This window comes from Saccostrea echinata, unplaced genomic scaffold, assembly GCF_033153115.1.
Source record: "Saccostrea echinata isolate AGI-Se365-2 ecotype Australia unplaced genomic scaffold, CSIRO_AGI_Sech_v1 ptg000023l, whole genome shotgun sequence".
Taxonomy (NCBI): domain Eukaryota; kingdom Metazoa; phylum Mollusca; class Bivalvia; order Ostreida; family Ostreidae; genus Saccostrea; species Saccostrea echinata.
The window spans coordinates 12,080,273-12,102,822 of record NW_026889772.1 but is presented as its reverse complement, the minus strand read 5'-3'; the positions used below and the strand labels follow the sequence as shown (position 1 = coordinate 12,102,822).

The 22,550-nt window shown below is 32.8% G+C and overlaps 1 protein-coding gene across 1 annotated transcript; it reads right to left on the bottom strand.

The window, feature by feature from the left end:
* Positions 1–657: 657 nt before the first annotated feature.
* On the bottom strand, positions 658–20,068 carry LOC133191293 (serine incorporator 1-like). The gene is made up of 13 exons (XM_061327044.1): positions 20,063–20,068; positions 15,210–15,374; positions 14,812–15,008; positions 14,542–14,621; positions 13,845–13,982; positions 9,775–9,851; positions 7,324–7,420; positions 7,142–7,228; positions 4,446–4,584; positions 4,281–4,354; positions 4,089–4,109; positions 1,921–2,068; positions 658–1,411 (listed from the first exon to the last, which is right to left on the bottom strand). The coding sequence occupies exons 1-13, from the start codon at positions 20,066–20,068 to the stop codon at positions 1,273–1,275; spliced, it is 1,368 nt and encodes a 455-aa protein (XP_061183028.1). The 3' UTR covers positions 658–1,272.
* Positions 20,069–22,550: the final 2,482 nt, after the last annotated feature.

Genomic DNA, 22,550 nt, shown 5'->3' with positions numbered 1-22,550 from the left:
TTTTTCTTTACAGGTCTAATGGTTCTGGAGATGAACATTATCAAACAATACATGAGATACACTGGACACTCTTCACTCCATATGAGCTAATAAAACTGTCTCCAGAATCATGAAACATCTGAAGTCAAAATCTTTTAAGTTGTACAAAAATGTAGTTCAAGCAATGCAAAATTAATTTTTTTTAATAATGCATCATAAAGGTATTTTCAGAGATTAATTAAACAATTAAAAAAAAATTAGAGATTAATTAAACAATTAATAAAAAATTTACAGGCCATTGAAAATTTGACTTGAATCTGTTTCATGATTCTGGGGCCTGATCTGAATCCTGCTGGTTAAACAATACAGATCTCTATATAGCCCCTTCTTATTAAGGATCTATTACACAACAGACAGACACAGTTCAATAAGAAAATCTCCTTGAGCATTTGATTTCGACTTGGACAAGGTAATAATAAACTGACCTGAATCATAGCTAGTCTTCTTTTAATTAAACATCCTTCATGTTTTTGCTCAAATGGCACGATGTGACCAAAATTTGCAAATACACATGTGTACCAAGTTATTTTTTTTTTTAATTTTTTTTAAAAGGGACTTATTTTATACAGATTAATTTACTTTATAAACAGGTTAAAGCAAGAATGCAAAACAAATAGAAAAATGTAGCTGAATTTAATGAAGATAAAGTATCACAGATTTATTAAACAGAAGCAATTACAACATTTAATGACATATAGTGTTCTTAGGCCTTTGAACAAAATAACGCATCATAATGAAAAATTCCAATGTAAATAAGACCAAGTAATTATTTGAATAAAACCTCAGGGTTAAAAGAATAATTGAACATCAGAAACTGCTTTAAGAAAATAGAGATTTAAATATAAGAACTGTAAAGATGGGATATTTGTGATCTAATACTACAGATGATAAATCGTGCAGTCATTAATCGGAAAATAAAACAAAGATAATCTTTGCTAAGTGAGTAACGAGTCACATGAGGATTTTTACAATGAATCATTCACATTTCACAGCATAACTCCTTATCATAAGTTCTCGAGTTATGCTAAACTCTACTCATGTAGACAAGATAAATTATAACACATGAAAATCTTATCATTTATATTGTTCTTATAATATGAAGATAAGTTTCTTCAAGTTAATCTTTAAACAAGAAAAAAATATGTGCTGACACACAACAAAATGAAAACAAGTGTCCATTTATATTTATAGAATGGTGAAGACCATTTGTTCTCAGAAGATTCTGATGTCAATTTAACTGAATTCTCTGTTCCTCAATACCATTGGAGCAATCAGGGTCCAGAGATACAGGACCACACACACCCAGGACGACACAATCTTCACCCACACTGATGGCATGTTGGCATTCAGTGTCTTGAAGTCTGAACTTGGGCTGAAAAAGAACATATATGGAAATACAGTCTGTCCATGAATATGTAATATCTATTTACATGTAAATCAAGATTTTAATGGCAACAACTCCAGTTAAATAATTTCTGCCTGTCTATTTCATACAGACAAAAACAAAAAAACAAAGTCAACACATATTTTTGGCCTTGCCTGTACCCGTAGGCAAGACAATAACCAGCTTTTCAGAGCGAGTTCAGACTGATATATAAAAGGCCTTACCTGTACCTGTGGGTGAGTCTAGACTGATATATAAAGGTCTTACCTGTACCTGTGGGTGAGTCCCAAACAGACATAAAGTTAGCATCACCAATGCTTGTGAGCAAGTCCAGATTGACACAAAAATTTGACCTTGCCTGTACCAGTTGTTCAGTCCAGACTGAGACATAAACTTGGCCTTCCCATGTACCAGTTGGTCAGTCCAGATTGAGATATAAACTTGGCCTTACCTGTACCAGTTGGTCAGTCCAGATTGAGATATAAACTTGGCCTTACCTGTACCAGTTGGTAAGGGTCATCATCACATAGAGGGAAGCCAGAGCCAGCATGAAGTGGAAGAAAGAGTAGCTATAAGCCACACCGTCTTCTTCATTGTCCCACACATGTTGTTTCCCCTTCTCCTCGTCCCCAGAGTCAGATGCACCTGTTAACAAGAACACATGTAAACAGTCTTCAGCATTTTTGGTCTATTTTTTCTACAGCAAAGCAGCTAACTGAAATAAAAAATCTCAGAAAAGTGCAGATATAAGCCTTATTAAGGAATAAAAGTTTAGCTATTATATTAAGCTCTTTTGCATTTTTTTCCTATGTGGTAGTTCCATCATTATCACACCAATATTGTCTTTTTGTTTACTAGCTATCACTAAAAAAAAAAAAACACACACTACATGAGAAACTAGTTCAAAGAGATATCCAACCATAAGTGCAGACAGAAATTCACAAAAATTAAGAAGAAATTACACAAAGAAAGCACATGTATCTCTAAAAATTACACACACCCTCTAATCAGACTTTGATAATTATTCCATGCACTGTAATTTACAATAATATGAAAAGAAATTGCAACTCATTTACAGTATTCAAAATCTGAAAAGAAGGTGTGTTAGTACAGTAACTTTCTGGTTAAAATATTAAATGTCAATAAGCATACACTGCTTAATTAACATAAACTTCAACACTACATATAGGTATTAAGTGAAAATACAGGTCTATGAATATTTTTTTAATAAACTGTATGTAGTAAATAAACATTCTGAGAGCTGACTGGATTTTCTCATCAATGAAAATAACTTTATATGACTTATAAAATGAGCATATTTCATGACATTACATGTGTACTATAATTTACTAATTTAATGAAATATGCTTATTTATATAATGCTTTGTAACTTTATCCTTACAACTACAGTATGTGATCTCATCATTTCTGATAGGAATTTATAGAAGTTTAAAATGCTGTTTATAAACAGGCAGCTGTTGTAGTTTTACATTTTATGTTTCTGTAAGATATTCAAGGTATTAGGTCCATTTTACAGTGTTTAAATGAGAAACATATATCAACATCTTCCATGCTGTCTGCAAAAGAGGAAGACTTCTCAAAATTTCTAAAATAAAAGGCAAATAAGCACAAATTTTGCCAAATTTTTACTCTAGGATTTATGAAGAGGAAGCATTTCCATCACTTAAAAGGTATAATGTAGCATTTTATATACAGTATAGTGAGTATACCCCTAAAATGTGTACAAGACATATACATACTACAATAAATTGAAATCAGATCTTTCTGTAACAATCAAAAGCTGCCTGCTTTGGTTTTTTATTTTCAAATAGATTAAAATAAGTATAGGAAATAAACATTTGAATGTTTCAAGAGTAAGTATATTTATGTATAGTAAGGATATTTTGTTCTCAACACTGACCAAACTCTTCTACTTACCTTTGTAACTGTCGCCTGTCAATTCCAAATATCAACGCAAACAATTATAACATGTATTTCCTAACTTCTTCAAAATTATCTTGTAACAACTTATTAATAACAGAATTGTATCATTTATTGCATTCATGTACTGTGCGTGCTTCTATATGTTTGTTCATTAATAAACTTGTCAACTGTATAACTGTCATAACAATTTATGACAGGTCTTTATGGGAAAAGCTTCATGCTAAATAAAAACCAAACTTAACCTTCCAATACCTATTTGATTTCTATACCACTCCATTACAATTCTAACTCTGTGTTTGCACAGGAGACAATACATCCTCATAATTCTATATACAGTGTATCATCATTCTTGTAAGTACATGTAAATGCATACATAGGATACATATTATAGCATTCTTTAAAACAGGAAAAAGGGTTAAAAGCAAGCGATGCTTTGCAACTGGAAAACATATTTTGATTAAAGTGTAAAATTAAAAAATGCATTGCCAAAATTTAATGTAACAGTGAGCCACAGGGGGACAATTACAACATCCATAAGACAAGTATCTCATCTCTAAGACTTTAAATTAAAAAAAAAAAAACATGCAATGTTTGCAATCTGTGAACCAAAAAGTTAGTCAAATACCGGTAATAATTTTGATACAGGTCTAGTTTAGAATAATCAAAAATGATAATTGAGTCATGAACATTGTTCTTTTAATATTACATTGTACATTCATACCATCAATAAGTTGAGCATCACCTAAAATTTAGATAAAATATCATTCAAGATATTTAACACTTGTTCTTGTAACCAAAACAAGAACTTAGGAGGAATGTTATCACTTCTACCTCAAACACTGGATTTAGAGTCTCCTAACAACAGATTAGGGATTTTATGTTTAATTTAAATGAAATTGCATTTTCCTCTTACCTGAATCAGCCTGAAGAACGGTTCTTTCCGACATCGTTAACTTTCCGACTTGACTGTTGCTGGAGGTGCGGATGCTGAAAAAGGTAATTATCAACGTAAAAAACGAATCCCTAACATTATCAGAGCGTGATATTCCAAGGGAGAGTACCGGTACTCTTAACTGACCTCGAGTAAAGTACAGCCAGAATCCACATCAATAGACCAAGAAGACTCTGGTAGTCAAAGCTATTCTTTACATAGTCCCCACTGTCAGAAGCTGTGAGAGTGCCATTTGTAAAACTCAGGTTGGGGTTGCAAGTTGTGTCTAAATAAATGAAAATGAAAACTAAATAGTAAAAGAAGATGTGTTTGTGAAACACTGATGCCTCTGTATGGCAGCTCAAGGTTTTCCAAATGAAGGTCAAACTCCAAAGTCAAGATTTTAAAAATATTAGTACCCACAGAAAGGTCTTGTCGTAAGGAATACACTTGTGAAATATCAAAGACCTACCACCATGAATTTTTCAAAAGTTTTGGACAAGGTTAAAGTTTTAGTGAACAAACAGATTAAGGACCCTCTCTACACTGCACCCTAATTTTAGGGTACTTTTGTGTAATTAGACTTACCCATAATTTGACACAAAAGAGAATAAATTATAATTAGCATTCTATGATATAATTTAAAATAAATCCAAGTATTCTACACATTATATTAGACCAAGATAAAGTAGTTGAAAACTTTATTTGCTTGTATTTTCTCCATTTTAACAAGCAAAAGTGATGTTTTGTGATTATTACTTCACTGTCTTTGAAGATTTTTCCTGGATAAAAAAGGCAGGCTCCCTATATTAAAAATGAATTAGTTAATTTCAAAATATCCTCCTTTACACTATATAAATTTTGCAAAGTTCAAAAAACATTTTTCATCAGTGTATAGAGGGTCCTTAACAGACACATGGACAGACAGACCAAAAACTATGTATCCCCAAATGTTCAATTACTGGGGCATAAAAATGTGTTTTTGTGAAACACATATGAAAACACTAGCACAAAACATTCAAAGGTTATGGCCAAGGTAAAAAATTTTCATAGTATATCAAACTCCAAGGTCATGGACATGAGGTCAAAAATGTTGAAACCCTAAGAAAGGCTTTGTCACAAGGAATAACTAGAGGTGCTGTGAGCATTAAGATCATAAAATAATACCCCCATATGAACATAAGGGAAAAGTCCATTTTTTGCTATGGGAAACCCAAAATATCTGTCCAAGCAGAACATAAAATAGTGCACAATGGCACTAAGTAATTAAGATTCTCTGAAAGTCTCATCAGATTTCATTTAGTAGAATAGGAGGATTTACATATAAGAGATGTGTACCCCCAATATTATAGAAAGAATGGCAGTGTCCATGTTTTGCTATGGGAAACCCCAAAAATCTGTCTGATGGAAATATAAAATAGGAGATATACAATAGCACTACGTAATTAAGATTCTGTGAAAGTTTCATCAAATTCTATTCAGTGGTATAGAAGTCAAATGGTATAGGAATTGCAGATAAGAGATGGGTACCCCCAATATTATTGAAAGAATGGCAGTGTCCATGTTTTGCTATGGGAAACCTGCAATATGTGTCAAATCTTTTGAAAATGTAAAAAAAAAAAGGGGGGGTGCACAATACCACTCTGTAATAAAAATTATTTTTAAAGTTTCATTAAACTGCATTCAGTGGAGTTGCGGATAAGGGATGGCTACCTCCAAGTGATAAGGACATACAGAGGAAAGGACTTACGAATAGACACTCTAATCACTATTTAACCCATCCACCACCCCTTGCTATTCAAGTGGGGATATAACCATGTGAAATGTGAAAACCCTAGCTCAAACCATTCAAAAATAATGGCCAAGGTTAAGTTTATTAAAAGTAGGTAAAACTCTAAGGTCAAGGTCATGAGTTCATGGTTCATGAGGTAAAAAATGTTGATAAGTACCAAATAAAGGTCTTGTCACAAGGAATGCACATTTGAAACATGAGGGCCCTAGCACTAACCGTTCAATATTTATGGCTAAGGTTGAGGTTTGCTAAAAGTTTTACAAAAGTTGGAGAAAATTCCAAGGTCAAAAATGTTGGTACTCCGAGAAAGGTCTTGTCACAAGGAATACATGTGAAATATAAAAGCACTAGCATCAATCATTCAGAAGTTATGGGCATGGTTAAGGTTTGCAGACAAAAAGACAGACAGACCTAAACCTACATGCCCCCATCGTCACAAGCCACTGGTTTTGTGTCCATTCTATTTCCACAAACCCGTGGCTGCCTCCTACCAAATTCTCTCGTTCTCGCGACTGAATCATTGAATATTTATTAAGTGACGCCAGATTTACATTAAAATACAGGATTTCGAATGTAGACGTTGTGTGAGAACGCTGAATAGCGTTACTCGTTAAGAAAGGAAATTCGAACTGAAGTTGATGTACAGCTCATGGTTATGGTTACATCCAAATACAGGATAGACTGATCATTTTCATTGGTTCTGACTTGAAGCGTCAGATGTTATTCCATTGGTTGAATGTATGTTATTAATATTCATGAGAACGAGAGAAATTTGTAGGAGGCAGCCAGGGGTTTGTGGAAATAGAATGGACACAAAACCCGTGGCTTGCGACGATGACATGCCCCCGAATCTTAGTTTACATTGTCATGAAAATACAGTGGCAGACATTACAAGATGTATTCAGCCTTATATCCAGATACACATATTTGTATAGCTAGAAAAACATTTATGACCTAATGAATCTTGTGATAATTAGACACCATCATAAGATTTTTTTATAGCCTTATGTCTGCAAGTGTGCATGTTTGGTGTGTGTGTTGGACACTATACCTGGATTGTTGGACATAGCAGACCAGGTGAGGTACATTATGTACAAAGTAATAATGGAGGACTGCAGCAGGCCAGAACGAGGGTTCACTGAAAAAGAAATATTCAAAAGTTAATAGAAAGAAAAATTCTTTTTAGTTGCTGAACTTTTTGAAAAGTCATTTCACAAGATTAGGTTTTCTTACCATCCTGGATTTTGGGTAAAATGGCTATGACAGAAATGGCTACAGCCAGGATCAGATTAAAACTGATGAAGAACTTATGTAACCCACAGCTCTCAGCCTGTAAAGACAAAAATAACAAGCTTAGTTACTGTGTACACTGAAATGTCAATAATTTTATAGATGTTGTATTTAAAGTTGCTCACTAGCATACAGTGTGCTTTGTATTGTTTGATGCACAGGGAAAATAGTTTCTCTATGCTCAAAACAACTCTCTTGCACAGAGGAATCATAATTGAATGACTTGACTTTTGTTACGACAAAGTTTAGAGCTATTGTACACTGAAATGTATTTTACAGACATGGTAAAAAAGAGAACTTCATGTTTGAGAGATTTTCTTTGAAAATGTGAGAAATCAATCAAAAATTTTACTGTCTGTTTCTTTTGAGTTTTTCTTTGTGTAAGGATATTGTACCAATAGACTAATTTTTCTCCTTGTTGCCAAAATTATAAAGAGAAAAATAACTCTATTTCAGTGCATCACATAACTGTATTTGTAAATATTAATCTTTTTAGAAATAAAATATACTTGTTTCTCTGTAAAATTTGCAATGACTGCACATTTTCAAAAAAAAGTAGCAAGAACGTTGAAAGGCCTGTGAATTTAAAACCAGGTGGCTCTCCATACAAAAGTCCACAGGACCACAGAAAAACTTCGAGTGATAGAGTTCTTCATTTGAAGATTTTAGGATAGAAAATCCAGGGTTACCTGAACGGTTTTAAAATTACTGTATACAGGGTTATTTTCACCCCATATTATTATCGCCCTTTCACTCCTGCAAACAATTTTGCCCCGTTTACAATTAGTCCAGTCACAGATATGTTTAAAAAATTATACTGGATTATTTGAATTCATATTTTTTTAAAATTTGCCCACCTATGTGTAGGGTGAAAGGGGGGAAAATAAAACGGAAGCGAATATTTCTCTGTATACAGTAGTATAATCAAATGTAACTGATTCTCATTCACAACAGTGTTACAATCTAAGATGTATACTTAAACAATGACATTCTTTCCATTCTTATTCAAATTTCCAATTTGGATAAATTTTAATTGCTTAATCAATCATTTGATTGAATGAGAAAGTTTGGATTCTCATTTCCACATCGAGGGTATTAAGAGTAAACTAGAAAACTGACCAGTCAGCAAGAATCCCACAGAAAGAAATCCTAGGGTGCAGCTTAAAGAATGAGAATTTGACTTGATAAAGAAAACATTATGAAGAGAAATTTAAAAACATTGCAGCCTCCATAGTTTACAAAAGGAACATTTTCAGAAGTTATCTCTCTTTGTCCATTCATTCTTACATGAAGTTGGGGAATCTACCTACCACTCCAGCACCAAGCCAGATGACAAAGAAAATTAAACTAAGTTTCATAATAAATCTTACTGCCTATTCAACTAATATACTAAATTTTGGAACTTGAGTCTTATTTCCAGAGATAAAGAACTTCAAGAAAGCAAAGTTCAGGCCATCAAGAGTCACCTGTATTTCCAGTATACAAAAATTAGCAAAATGAAGTACATGTAATAGGAAACTTCATAGGAAAGACACTAATTAAAACTTCATCCTATATATGACAGGGCTCGAAATAATTGATGGCCCGCTGGTCTGGGGCCAGTAAATTTTGGATTTGGGCTAGTGCTTTGTAGAAAGCACATGTCCTTGGGGCTAGTGATTATTTTATGCATATCAAAATCAATTCACAGTCGGGCTAGTTAACTAGAAAGGTTAGTGCATCCAGGTTCTATTTGGATGCGAACAATTCCTTCTTTTGTTAGGTTGTACTATCAAATAACGCAATGTAAATTCAATATCACACATATTTCTAAAAACAAATTTTCTTGAGGATTATATTCTTAAACATTGTAATTTTTTTTCTAAATGCTGTTTCACCTTGGTGGAACAAGTTAACAATGTATTATAAAAACATGAAATATGTGCAGTAAACAAGGGCTATGCAGAATCTGAAAGTGGCACTACTAGAGTTGATTTAAGAGTCAAGATTTAACAGTGAAGAAAAATGACTTTTTTAAACTGTTGGTTATTAAAATTGGAAAATAAACTCACGGTTACGGTTAATATAGTCTAATTTTTATCCCCTCACAAGAGTTGGAGTGGACAAAGTAACGTGCCTGTGTGCTTGAGTGGGTGAGTGCATACGTAACGGAAGTTACGCAAGCAATAATTTATATTAGGATTGATATGCTCTTTTGCTCCACCTTGCATGCCCTTGTTTAAGCACTGCTTTTGGGCCAGTCTTTTTCCATACCTACTAGCCCAGTGGGACAATGTTATCGATTGACCAGTAAAATTTTAAGTTGATAGCCTGAGCGACCAGTAAAAAAAATTAATTATTTCGAGCCCTGTATGATAAAGCATAAATATACACAGACTAAATCTATAAACTTACACTGCCATAGTAAACATAAAACAGGACAACTGCCACAATAGCCAGGGTATAAAACAGAAACGTGAAGAACAGCAAGCCTGTAAAATTAAAGGACTTATATTAAAAGCAAGTTAATGTTCTCTGTGTGTAATATCAAAGGTCATATATTAAAAGCAAGTTAACATTCTCTGTGTGTAAAATTAAATGTAGATAATGACAAATTTACAGAAATTGCTCATAAAGAGGCAGGTGTACAATGAATGTCTAATAATTTACAAATCTGAATGATCTATAGTTTAGGTAAACGTACATATTATAGATACATTTATGATATTTGCTATTTCAAGTTGACTAAAGCACATAGTAACATCAGAAAAAAGAGCTGATCTTCCTCAGGGCTTATAATTCAATTCAATTCACTTTATTGACAATTACCATGTCGGCATACAGTCATGACATAAAACGAATTAACAAGAATAATACATACATATACAAAGTGACAAATGTGAGTTGAACAAAATAATGTAGAGTATATTCACATATTTCTAAGTATTCATTGCTGACTTTCTTTTCTGGTGTCAAAGCACTTTTTCAAAAAACAACATATCCTTCTAGCAGTTGTAATATTTGTAGGATTGACAATTTTTCTAATGGGATTATCACTAGTATATGTGTTTTCATTAAATATATCAGTATAATTGCATCTAAATTGGTCATACTTTGAACAGTATAGAACAAAATGTTTTTCATCTTCAATAAATAATTTACATGAATAGCATAAACGTTTTTCTCTAGGAATAGGGGGTTTACAGTATCTGCCCGTTTCAATATACAGTGGATGGGCACTGATCCTTAATTTTGTTAATACAGATCTAAAACTTTTCTTTAAAGGCAGCTTTAAATAACTTTGCAATTTGTATTCATTTTGAATTACAATTTTACTATAAAAAGCTAACTTTCCAGAGTTTGATTTGCTTATATTTTTCAGTTGTTCATGTATCTTGTTTTGGTAATGCTCTTGTAATTTGTTTTTCAAGGTTGTGTGAGAAATATCCAAAGAAGTGATATTTAATTTTTGTAGTAATGAAGACAATTTTCTTTGCCAAGATATTCTAGATACAAGTTTTTTGTCTTCTTTAAATGCAGAAATCACTAAATAATTATTATAATCATGTTTGTTTTCCATTTCCTTAAGTCTCTTAAAATATTTAAACATATATTCATAACATAAATAGTACAAAGGAAAACGACCCAATTCACATAAAACAGCAAGATTTGATGCCTTTCTATGTACCCCTAGTATGTCTTTAAATATTAAGTGTTGTGTTTTTTCAAAAGGAAATTGGTCTGAAGACATTAAATCACATTTGAAGTCAGTTATCCATACTTCAGATCCATATGTAATAATTGGTATTATCATTGACTGGTATAATTTTAACATAATTTCAGCTGAAAAATTAATGTTTGCAGGAAAATTTGATTTAATAGCATAATATGCTTTCCTAGCACGTTCTGATAGTTGTTCAGCTGCAAATTTCATTTTTCCATCAGATCTGAACACAACACCCAAATATTTATATTCATTCGTTATGTTAATCATTTGGTGATTGTAATAAAATCTAAATGATGTTTCATCATCTGTTTTTCTTGAAAAAATCATAACATCTGTTTTATCCATATTAACACACAATTTCCAGTCTGAACAATATTTTCCTAAAACATCTATACAGTTTTGTAGACCAACTTCTGATTCTGATACAAGGACCAGATCATCAGCAAAAAACATATGATTTATTGGCATAGTATCTAGATATGCAAGATATGTGCTTACATTTTTAAGATAATTCACAAAATCATCAACAAAGATATTGAAAAGTGTTGGACTTAAATTATCACCTTGTTTGACTCCTCTATTGGCTTTAAATTTTTCACTCATTTGATTGTCCTTTTTACAAGAATAGTATGTATTTGTATACATGTCTGTCAAAAGTTTGAGAAAGTTACCACCAATACCCTTTTTATTCAATTTGTATAAAAGTGCAGATCTCCACACAGTATCAAATGCTTTTGAAAAATCTACAAAGCACACATATAAATTCTGTTTCTTTGTATAAAGATATTTGTTTACAAGTGTTTTTAGTACAAATATACTGTCAGTGGTCCTATGACCTTTTCTAAATCCAGATTGATATTGACTTAGTAGGTTATTTGACTCAAGATAATTATCTAAGCGTTTCTGTAGAAGGCCTGTAAAAAGTTTTCCTAAACAACTTGTAACACTGAGACCCCTATAATTGTTTGTATTATTAGGATCACCATTTTTGTATAATGATGTTATAAGTGAAAGGTTCCATTCTTTGGGCATTTTTCCATTTTTAAGTAGAATATTAAACAGTTTTGTAAGGACAGGTAAAAGGGTAGTATTGTTTATTTTAATAAACTCATTTAAAATTAAGTCAGGCCCCGCACTTTTACCATTTTTCAGCTTTAAAATGCTTTGTTCTATTTCATCTTGAGTAAACAAAAAGTCTAATGGATTTGGTTCAGTATTTAGTTCAGTGTACTTGTATTTCAAGCTCTCTTCATCAGTATATTGAATGTTCAGTAAGGATTTGTAGTGGTCAACGAATTCTGAAATTCCAATTGTTTCTGCATTAGTTTTCTTTGATTTATTTTCTTTTATCTTATTCCAAAATTTATTGGAGTTTTGTGGCGAAAGCGTGTTAATTTCTTCTGCAATACTATTGTAAAAATTAGATTTAAGACTTTTTCTTAGTTTATTATAATCTTTTCTACATTTTGCAAAGGCATGTTTTAGTTCACAGTTGTGTGGATATTTGTGTACTTTCTTCCCTAAATTTCTAACTTCTTTTCGTAGGAGTAAGCAATCTGTAGTCATCCATTTTGGTCTCTGTTTATTTTTTCGTTGTGATTTTGTAAATTTTGCAGGTTTAAATGGAACACTTTTATTAGCTGCATTAATTATAATACTTGATAGTTTATAGACAAGATCATTTGAATCATATGTGTTATCATCATATATTTGGTCAAGTAAATTATCCAACATTAGTATTTGATTTTTAGTTTCTTCCTCATTAATAGCTTCTGCATATTGGTTTTTACAAGTGCTTGACCAGAGATATTTCCCCTTCAAAGAGTGCATTTTATATTTTTCATTGCAAAACACATTTGTGTTCATATTAATGCTTGCAGTTATAAGGCAATGATCTGATATTTCTGTAGGAGGTAATACATTAAAATGTTCAATTTTATGACACAACTGACTTGATGCCAACATATCAACAGTGCTTGAACCATTAGAATTAAAAAATGTAAAATAGCGAAGTGAAGTCCTTTAAGTCCTTTTAAGTCCTTTTAAGTACTATAAAGTCCTTTTTTGGGGACAGGTTCCTGTACTCTTTCACTTGAGAATTTTAAGTAAAAAAGTATAAAGCTGGGATGTGTTTTTCTTGTGTAATGCTTTATAAAATCATCTAAATCTTAAAAAGAATAATGAATCACAGAACAGTAAAGAAAAATTAAATTTGAGAAATTTGAGCATTTAAACCACCACCAAATACTCACTTTAAATCAATTTACATACGGGGAGGTTTATAGAAAGAATACAATTATAGAATGGGAATATAATCTTAAATTTGGGGAAAAATTGGCAATTTCCAATTGGGACTTAGTCCTTTTATAGAACTCAGATATTGAGAAGAGAATTAATCCCTGATCCTTCAGAATAATAAAGTGTCTCTGATTTTTCAGCATTACTCAAAATTAGGGACAAAAGTTTAATTATAGTAAAGAAGTTCATACATGCATATTTATCAATTATAAGAAGTTTTGTTTTGTTTTTCTTCCTTTTCTTTGGGGGGGGGGGGGGATAAAATACATGTAACATACTTGTACCTGTGCATTACATGTATTACATAAAAAAGAACTTTTTTGTCTACTATAAATTGCATTAGGATTGAAAGGTATGCAAATAATATTTTGAATTTTATAAAATTATTTTCCAAATGCTAACCATCCAAAAATATAGAACTGGTTCACCTTACCAAAATAATACAACTGGTCCACCTTACCAAAATAATAGCATTTAGCTTCTGTTTCTTCATATTTCTCCACCCAGCTCTCGGCCCAGCCATGCGCGAAGTCAATCAAGAGAATCAGCTGGATGATGATGAAGAGGAACGCTCCAATCAAACCAATGTACATCCAGGCTGCCAATCAAACAACCAATCAGATCAAACATCCATTTCATGGTAAATAGCCTTAATACATCAGGAATGTATATGTACCGGTATATATAGGCACAGTTTTTGTGAAAATTGCTTCTGAACCAGACTGGGACAGAATTAAGTTAAAATAATTCCAGAATTTCTCTCTCAAATTATAGGCTTCTTGTGAAAAACAGGTGTTTTCCTTTTTCTCTCATACCCTTCTGAATTTGTATAACATACCATGCACTTACTGATACCTGTATTTTTTTTAAAAAAGAATTGAAACAAAAAGTAGCTGAGGCCAAATTTCCAGTTTTAATAAAACAAAGATTTTACTTCAAAATAAATACATGAAAATGATGAAAGTTTTTTTTTCTCCAAAAATAAATTAATACCAGGAAATTTTATTTGACAATAATATATATATAAAGCAAATTTATGAAGAAGAATATAAAACACTTCTTAACATTTTTTATGTAGATAAAATTTGTTGAAACCTTCGAAAGAAAAAATACCATTTACATGATGCATGTTTAAAAAAAAAAGAGTATATACTTACCAATACCAAAGTCTCCTCTTGGAATGAAGAAGGCTCCAACACAGATAGCAATTAGAATAAGAATCTTAAAGGCCCAAAAACTGAAATAAGATTATACATGTAAATGAACATGTTTTTAAAGGAAAAAGGTCCTACATATACACAGGTGGGTGTAAAAATATATACTTAAATCACTACTACCAATACATGTACCTATAGTAGGTTAATTTAATTGTCCTTATTTTGTCAAAGGGATACAACAGACATGTATGGTATAGAGCAGACTCTTACCCATTTTGGATGCCAGATCTTGGGTCTTTAGAAGACTTCACGTTGATCATTATAAGGCAGAACAGGATAAAAAAGCCAGCCATAGCGAAGCAGATCCTGTACACAGAGAGGTACCCCACCACGTCGTTACAGTTCCGACCATCGCTGTCAATCACCGTTATACCTTGAACTTTGTAATCTTTACAAAGCGCTGGAATCTAAAGTTATTTTATTTCATTTTAGAAATTAAATATTTATACATACCAACAATTTGTTTTAAGTCAACATAGTCAAGGGACCATGAAAAATGATCAATGTGGCTACATTATTCTAATCATATTTTCATCCTCTCTTAATTACCACACTTATTAATATATCTATTAATATTTCATACTTCCATCAGTCAGGAATTAAATTACCTTTTCTAACTCCGTCTCTAGCCCAGGAATAAGGAAGAGACTGGCAATGACAGTCCCCGCAATCAACAAAAGAGAGTAGGCAATCCTAGAGGCCGTGGAATTTTTACACGATGGACAGGCAGCACAACAAAGACTGCATGCAGCACTGCCACAGCAACATGCCAGCTATAATATATAGGAAGTGTAATAAGATCAAATATTTTCTCTCCTTGAAACTTAGTTCCCAGATTACGATAGTGAGGATTAGGGTGGTTTTTAAGTGACGAAAGTCAAATATTCAATACCTGTGTCTATGATGCATTATATATCTTTCAAGAGCTTAGTGACATTTAATGTGACCAAGGATATAGTATATGCAGTGATTCATTAGGGAATCTTAATATCAATTTTCCATTTATTTCAATAATAAACAGCCATATACATCTATCAAATCCAATGTCTTAACTGGGATGCAAATAAAAAATCATGGTAGATTGTAAATATAATGTGGTGATACTTAAAACTAGAACACTTGTCATTGACATTGTCAAAATACATGAAAAATAAAACACGATACACACCGAGCCTATAATACAACCCATCTTCTTTCACGTCTTTTTCTCCTTGAAACTCCTTTCTGTAAAACTTTGTAAATGTTGTGTTTATAAATATATTAGGTATTTATGATCATATGATAACAAAAACTGATTAGTCAGAAAATGGTTCCTGTTTTGTTTACGAAATGGCGCATAATAACCTCTAACATATAGAATCGATATGTAAAGATGTTAATTTCCCGGAATATTTTTTTTCAGCATTCCACGACGATTTCATCTCATCTTTTGTAATATTAACCATTTCACAAATTCATGCAGGATAAAATTTATCCGCTTTTGCTTCAAATTAGTTTTAAATATTGATGATATCTTCGTATGTCTTTAAGAATAAGAAAAAAATAAAGGGGGTTTAATATCTTTGAATTTTTTATTTGAGAGCACAATTATATCTTCGCCTGTCTCACTAAACTGATATGAATGAAGGAATAAATAAATAAATAAATAAATAAATAAATAAATAAATAAATAAATACTGATTTAAAATTTATTAGGTCTTCGACTCTTGGTCTGATATGAACCTCTCTAGCTGATAATACATATGTGACTATAAGTATGTGATAATCTGTATGTATAGCTACCACCAATTATCCCCCACTCCATTCCCAGCCTCCACAGTTCGAAAGAGAATCATGGGTCCTGTTTTTATTTTCAGTTGTCAGATTTAAATATCAAAATAAAACTCACTCACTCAGGACCTCTAAATTCAATGGTACTTTTGCCCAGAATTTTAAAAAGCACTAGTACAAGTACATACAATTTATAATCTACACTACCTAAGAAAGCCCCCGCATAAGTTTCAGCTTTTCTGGCTCAGTGGTTCTTGAGAAGAAGATTTTAAAAGATTTTTCCTATATTATTTTAATGTAAAACTTCGATTCCCTATTGTGGCCCCACCCTATCCCCGGGGGCCATGATTTGAACAATTTAGAATCTACACTACCTCAGGAAGCTTCCACATAAATTTCAGCTATCCTGGTCCAATGGTTCTTGAGAAAATAATTTTAAAAGTTTTTTTCCTAAATATTATATACTCTACCTAAGAAAGCTTCCGCATTAATTTCAGCTTTTCTGGCTCAGTGGTACTTCATAGAAGATTTTAAAAGATTTTTCCTATATATTTTAATGTAAAGCTTTGATTTTCTATTGTGGTCCCACTCTATCCCCGGGGGCCATGATTTGAACAATTTAGAATCTAAACTACCTCAGGAAGCTTCCACTTAAGTTTTAGCTTTTCTGGTCCAGTGGTTCTTGAGAAGAAGATTTTTTTAGTGACGCCACTCTATTTTTGCCATTTCTTGATTATCTCTCTCCCCTTGGAAGGGGTCTTGGCCCTTCTTTTTAACAATTTAGAATTTCCTTTACCCAGGGATGCTTTGTGCCAATTTTGATAAAAACTGGCCCAGTGGTTCTTGAGAAGAAGTTGAAAATGTGAAAAGTTTACAGACGGATGGACAGACAGACAGCTGGACAGACGGACGGACGCCAGACACTGGGTGATCAGAAAAGATCACTTGAGCTTTCAGTTCAGGTGAGCTAAAAAGTTATAGTTGCAGGGCCTTATAATGAAAATTCAATACAAAATAAACAGCAAAAGACTATTCTCTAAAAGTCCCTCATACCTCACCAAGAAATCTGAACAGTCTAGATATGGTGTGTAGTGTGTACTCATTAAAATCGCATTTTACGATAAGTGATATACCCCTAAGAGTGGTACGAGGCAATTAATATCAAAAGCTTTCAGGGGTGGTTCTCATAAAAAGTTAGGACAAAAATCAAAAGATTAACCTACATCAATGTCAATAAATTGTCAATATTATATGTGTGCATATAAACACTATTTCCCAATTTCATTGAATAAAGTTTCCTAGATAAACCTTTTCACAGTTTGGTACTTTTTTGTGAGGGGATGGGAGGTTCAAAAAATTGGTCAAAAATATAAAGCACTTTAGTGTGAAACGTTTGAGACAGAATGGGAAATTTGTGTATTATTTTATCCAAAATTAAAAAAAGAAAGAAAGAAAGAAAAGGGAAAGAATGCATTCCTTGTTGACAAGCTTGAATTCTAACAACACTATAGACGGAATTGCTATAGCTCCGCAACAAAAATGTGACATACGAAAGCCTAGCACCAACTGTTCAAAAGTTATGGCCATGGTTAGAGTTGGGTAAATTTTTGCAAAAGTGGGTGAAACTCAAAGGTCAAGGTCAAGAGGTCAATTATGATGCCACCCAAAAGAAAGGTCCCGCCACAAGGAATACACATATGAAATATGAAAGCCATAGCTCCAACCAATCAAAAGTTATGTGCAAGGTTAAAGTTTCTGCGGACAAAGAGACAAAGAGTCAGACAGACAAACGGACAGGACAAAAACTACATCCCCCCGAATCTTCGATTACGGGGGCATTAAAAACTCGGGGGGGGGGGGGATTGACACCGTCACTATGGAGTCTACATTGTGTTCCTGTTGAGAAGTTTGTAAAAAAATAAATTAAAACATTTCAGAAAGTTTTGTTTCTTCTTTTGTAAAAAATATAAAACTTTAACCTTGCCCATAACTTTTGATTGGTTGGACTTGGATTGGTTGATTATGACTTTCATATTTCACATGTGTATTCCTTGTGACAAGACCTTCCGTTGGGTACCAACATATTTGACCTCTTGACCTTGCAAATTGGAGTTTGAACCACTTTTGCAAAAATTTACCCATTTTTATCCTTGGTCATAACTTTTTAACAGTTGGTGCTAGGGCTTTCATATTTCACATGTGTATTTATTTTGACAAGACCTTTTCGTTGGTGTAGATATTTTTGACCTTTTGATCTTGACCTTACAGTTTGACCCACTTTTAAAAAACTTTAACTATAATTTCTGAATGGTTGGTGCTTTGACATTCATATTTACCAGTACGTTATATCCATTGACACAAGTCCTTTGTTTTGTCAACAAAATTTTTGATCTCTTTACCTTTGAGTGTGACTTGCATTTGAGAAACTTTAACCTTTGTCATAAGCTGCCATACAGGGGCATCAGTGTTTCGCAAACACATCCTGTATATGCTAGTAAATGAAAAAAGAATGAGGGCGCATTTGATTTCGATCTGACCGCACTTGAAAAAAGTAAAAAAAATTCGTTGATCCTCACACGATATTTTATCATGCTATTGATAGAGGGTTCCTGTAATATAAAAAAGTGAAATATTTGCCTGATACTGTGTTTTGATTTTGCTGATAGATGTTATGAAATATAGTTAAATGAGTCATTTGGTACGAAATAATTTTATTCCCCCGTAATCGAAGATTCGGGGGCAGATAGTTTTTGTCCTGTCCGTCCATCTGTCTGTTTGTCCGCAAAAACTTTAACCTTGCCCATAACTTTTGATTGGCTGGAAATATTGCTTTCATTTTTCACATGCGTATTCCTTGTGACAAGACCTTTCTTTGGGTACCATCATATTTAACCTTTTGACATTGACCTTCGAATTTCCAAAATTTAACCCAACTTAAACTTTGGCCATAACCTTTGAACAGTTGGTGCTGGAGCTTTCATACTTCACAGGTGTTATCCTTGACAAGACCTTCCTTTGAATACCAACAACTATGATCCTTTGAACTTGATTTGGAGTTTGACGTACTTTTGAAAAACTATATCCTTGGCTGTAACTTTTGAACGGTTGGTGCTATGGCTTTCATACTTCAAATGTGTATTCTTGTGAGAAAGCCTTTCCTTGGGCACCATTATCTTGACCATTTGTCCTTGACCTTGATGTCTGACTTACCTTTGGAAAACTTAAACCTTTTCCATATCTTTTCAATGGTTGCTGCTATAGGGCTTTCATATTTCACAGGTATATTCATCGAGACAAAACCTTACTTTGGGTACCAACATAATTATCTGATTTGCATTTTAGAAAATTTAACCTTCGCTATAAGTTGCCATACGGGGGCATCAGTGTTTCGCAAACACATCTTGTTTTTTTCCCAAAAATTTGCTTTCTCCGGGTCATTTTTTCACTGTCATCAAACGCCACATCACAGCCAGAATGTACAATCCTCTCCCATTCTGGAGAGGGAGCTAGATGCGGACTCCGTACGTACCGTGGCCTGAGACAATGATCTCAAAAAAAAAAAACAAAAAAAAAAAAACGAGCAAACATTTGTGAAATAATGTAGAGATCCAGAGACCATATATTTTTCAACACACACACACACACACCCTTGTTTGTAAATCCAGCCAACTGACTACATTTGAAATTTTACCTTCATCTCGCTTCACTGATTTAGAGGCTTGAAAAAGAGAAAGTAAGACCAGAATATACCGAGGTTAACCTTGGGATTTCTCTGTATCTACAGGAATTTTTGATATCTTTTACTTTAAGTATATTGAAATTCGACATGAATCTCGCTACATTTTTACACTTATTGAACACACACGTGCAAATCAGTACAGCTAATTCAACCGTCAATTCACTACAAGGTTATAAACACACAGGAAAATCGCTACAGCTAGTGATCATGTTTAATTATTTAATTGCACCGTTTTTTAATTTTATTTACTGGTATAAATGGTGTATGTATGTACAAGACAGTACACAAGATCAAAGGAAAAGATTGGATATACGGCAAAAATGTATGTTATCAGAGCTGTTCCCATGTTGACATATGCATGTATACAGCATGTACAGCGCCGGTCTAACATAAACTCTAATTAACATTAATCTCAGAGTCGATAATTGAAGATATCTTTTAATAACCAAGGACATCATCAATTAATTTTTTATTTTTAATAATGGAATGAACGATACTTTCGTTTAATGAAAGAATTGGGGGAAAAAAATCTTTTTTTAAGACAATCTCTAAATTGATTCTTGCGAGTTAATTTTCCGCCACTGTATTGATAGGCCTATCTTCGATTCAATTGATAAGCGCATCAAATCAATTAATGCTCCCCTTTATTGAATAGTTGCGCGTATAAATTCAGCTGATGAGAGCAGTGGCGTAGCTAGGGAAAAAATTACTGGATTAAAAAAAAAGGCAAGGGGTCTGGGTCCGACTTGAGGCCCTCAGCGTGTCCAGGGCAAGCAGGGCCCTGGTTGGGGGCCCAGGGGGCGAAGCCCCCGGAAGCTCCTGTAATATAATGGTTTTCTATTTTTTATTATCGTAATTTTACTATGTATGAAGAAAAAAACCGAGTTTTGACAGAATCCACAAAATCTGTTTCTTCAAAAGCATTTCCGTTAGGATGAAGGTATTTCATATTCATCAGTGAAATACTGCAGATCATACTTTTATCATCCGTTGAATAAAACTGATATTTTCACACGTATTATTTTTACAATCAGAAATGCAAAGTGCTACGTGGCAGCACAAGTTCGCCTTTTTAAAAATCAATGTACAAAAAAATATCAAATCTGTCATATTTTAACGTTCAAAATACCATTAAAGTTCAATTTTAATTAAAGTTGGCTATTTGTTCAAATTTACTGAGCCCTTTATTTCATTTATTTTTTTTTTTCATTTCAAATGCACCTTACCTTCATCGCAATATTGTTTAGAATATTAATAGAGAGACAGTTATAGTAGAGAATAGAAAAAATAAATAAAAAATTATAAACAGAAAAATCGAATATATTTCACAAGAGAGTTTTTTTTTAATATTTATAATTTCAGGGGTGCGATATCCAACTACAGACATTGAATATCCATTTAAAATGCCATTACATTTTCAATTATTGATTGTTTTTAAAATGACGTACTCGTGCAACGCAGTAAATTTGGACTTCAAAATACCAGGGGAATGAAAAGTTTATATAAGTGCTTTAAATTTAAGTTTTTATTAAAAAAAAAATTGTCCTTGATATTCAAAAAAAAAAAAAAAAAAAAGATAATAATAAAAATAAATAAATTAGATAAAACGAGAAGGAAACTGCATCAAAAATCCATTAAAAAGCTGAAAATTTTATGGTTAATATGTATGAATAAAATAAATCTGTAAAAGCCTAAGTCTTTTTCTCTTCAAATTTCATGTATTTTTTATTTTTATCGGTAATTGAGCTTTCGAAATCATATGTTGTTGAAAATTTGTGTATTCATTTGCGTTGTTGCGTAAAGGGCGCTATGCCACTGGAGAGGAATAACTGATTTGATGCTCTCACTCATTCAGAAAATGTATTTCAAGCAGTATCCAAAGCATGTCTTGTTGTATCTTTTTTTTCCATGTAACATCTGTGCAAGATTCGTTAAGCTAAAAACTAGTCCCCTACTGGTAAAAACGGTTCTTTCCTCAACTGTCTGCCTGTCTGTCCCTCTGTAAGTCTGTCCCATGGCACTTGGTTTTCCGCCCTTTTTCTACAGCTTGCAAATATTGAACTGATGTTTGGTATGTGAGTCTACCTTTACTAAGTTACAGATCAAGTTTTAATTTCCGCTTTCAAGAGCTTTGACGGAATTACGGGCATTTCATTTTTTAGGAGAACCAGATAACATTTGCTAGCATTGCATATGCAATACTCTCAAAATGCTTGTTAAAGTTACGAAAAAAGCTAAGCACCTAAATGGTCACTTTTGCTGATAATGAAAGAAAACGCAGCATCCGAAGCAAGACTGCTATTATCAGCAGTCAATATTAGTTGCTCGGCATTAAGACCGCGGAACGTTAACTGGCAAAATTGGAAATATGCAGCATACACCATTTCCATCTGTTGCAGTCAAAACATTTAATGATAGACAATGAAATGGGCGGGTACAA